The sequence below is a fragment of the Budorcas taxicolor genome, chromosome 5 (assembly GCF_023091745.1).
Source record: "Budorcas taxicolor isolate Tak-1 chromosome 5, Takin1.1, whole genome shotgun sequence".
Lineage (NCBI taxonomy): Eukaryota > Metazoa > Chordata > Mammalia > Artiodactyla > Bovidae > Budorcas > Budorcas taxicolor.
Window position 1 is genome coordinate 140687385 of NC_068914.1, and position 2217 is coordinate 140689601.

The 2217-nt window shown below is 42.0% G+C and overlaps 1 protein-coding gene across 1 annotated transcript; it reads right to left on the reverse strand.

Moving 5' to 3' along the window:
• Positions 1-1294: 1294 nt before the first annotated feature.
• LOC128048656 (transmembrane protein 50B-like) lies at positions 1295-1932 on the reverse strand. Its single transcript, XM_052641082.1, is given in 2 exon segments — positions 1295-1460; positions 1463-1932. Coding segments are annotated over 2 exon segments (474 nt in total). The 5' UTR covers positions 1842-1932; the 3' UTR covers positions 1295-1365.
• Positions 1933-2217: the final 285 nt, after the last annotated feature.

The following is a 2217-nucleotide window of genomic DNA, read 5'->3' on the forward strand; positions in this document are numbered from 1 at the left end:
CTGCCCTGCAGTTTAAAAAATGGCAAATATTTTCCCACTCCTTTAATATCTAAAAGGACAGTGGATGAAGGGACTGTTTCTTTCTCCTTATAATTGAATCCTTGCCCCAGCTGTAACTGCTTATTAAGGCCTCTTCAGCTTGCTGGCCCCTGCTAAGTTCCTCTCCTGGTTCCTGTGCCCCTGCCAAGGCCACTTACAACCTCTGAGTGCCTTTTCCAAGGTCTTTTTCCCCAGCCACAGCTCTTAAAAGCCAACTGCACCATCAGAAAAAAAAACAACTACCTGGTCCAATATATGCCTACACAAACTGCCAAGAGCAAAATGTCCTTGGAGAACAGACTAGTGACAGCCAAGGGTGAGGGGGTTGGGGGAAGGATGGAGTAGAAGGTTAGGGTTAGCAGATGTAAGCATATATATATATATATATATATATATATATATATATATATATATATATGGAATTGAATGGAAAAACAACAAGGTCCTACTGCATAGCACAGGGAACTATATTCAGTATCCTGTGATAAACCACAATGGAAAAGAATATAAATAAAGAATGTATAGGGACTTCCCTGGCAATCCAGCGGTTAAAAGACTTTGCCTTCCAATGAAGGAAGCTTGGGTTCTATCCCTCGTGGAGGAGTGAAGATCCCACATGCCTCACAGCAAAAAAGGAAAACATAAAACAGAAGCAATATTGTAACAAATTCAATAAAGACTTTAAAAATATGGCCCATATAAAAATCTTATGTACATATATATGTATACATATTTGTTGCTATTGTTCAGTTGCTAAGTCAGGTCCGGCTCTTTGGGACCCCATGGACTGTAGGACTCCAGGCTTCCCTGTTCTTCACTGTCTCCTGGAGTTTGCCCAAACTTATGTCCATTGAGTCAGTGATGCCATTCAACCATTTCATCCTCTGTCACCTCCTCCTCCTCCTACTTTCTTTTTTTTTTTTTAAATACCCCTTTTAATGGCTCAGTGCTTATTTCAGATATGTGGAGCTGTATTTTTTGCACATCTTTGAAAATTAGGCAAAGTAGTTAACGCTACAATGACCGTGATGATACAACCCTGGCTCAGGGAACAGATTTAGCTTTAAGTCTTCAAGAATAAAAAGCTGACACTCCTCATCTCATCTATATAGTCTTATACTATGTACATATTAACAATCTAATTCAATGGAAAAAAAAGGACAGAAACTTCATAAAACTATTTAAAAACTCAGGGCATAAAAGTGTAAAGAGACAAAACATTTAATGTACAATCTATTCCATTTGGCAGTGTGTAAATTATACTCAGATAAAAACTTATCTACAGATAGAATATAACAAAAGGAAAACGTGATTTGAGAAGTGATCTCAGGTCCATAGCTCTTCAGTTCTTCCAAATTTGTAGATCAGAGTGCTAAAAAATATAAGTGCATTTTGAAAAAACACAGCTAGTCCTGGATAACATCAGTATTCTGGGTAACATAGGCACCAAAGAGAATCCACATGGAAGCAATCAGTGACCCAAACATCAACATGAAACCAATGAAGAGCCAAACTCGAGCACCTGTTCTTCCTAAACAGCCGCTCTCGTAACTGTCACCTCTCACCTGAGCGTTGGACACAGCGTTTATCATGAAGAAAGCCAATGTGGAAAACACACCACATGTGTGAAAGGCATGGTTCAGCTGCTCTGGCTTCGGATACACTACAGCTGCGCCGATCATTATCCACCAACCGGTAAAAAACAATATGCCTGCAACCAGAGAGGCCACAGCGTTTCTTCTCTCACTCCAGTCAATGCACTCACATTCCGGCCAACGGAAATTGTCTAGGAAGCCCGCCATTTTCACCACTTAAGCATGTATTTTTCATTAAATACTATATTCCGGCTTCCCCGACGCCCACGCCGACCCCCCGGACGCACACGCAGAGGCGGAGGCGGCCACGCCGCGGCCGAGCCGGCGTCCTCCGCGCCACCTCAGCCCCCTCTCCTCCTACTTTCAATCTTTCCCAGCATCAGGGTATTTCCCAATGAGTCAGCTCTTCACATCAGGTGACCAAGGTGTGTGTGCGTAACTGAATCATTTTGCTGTAGAGACGTAATGAAACACCAACACTGTAAATCAATGTTCAATTAAAACAAACAAACAATCACGATGTCCTGCACACACTCAAGAACGAGACCCCAGGACCAACACCAATCTTTAGCCACTCCGGAAG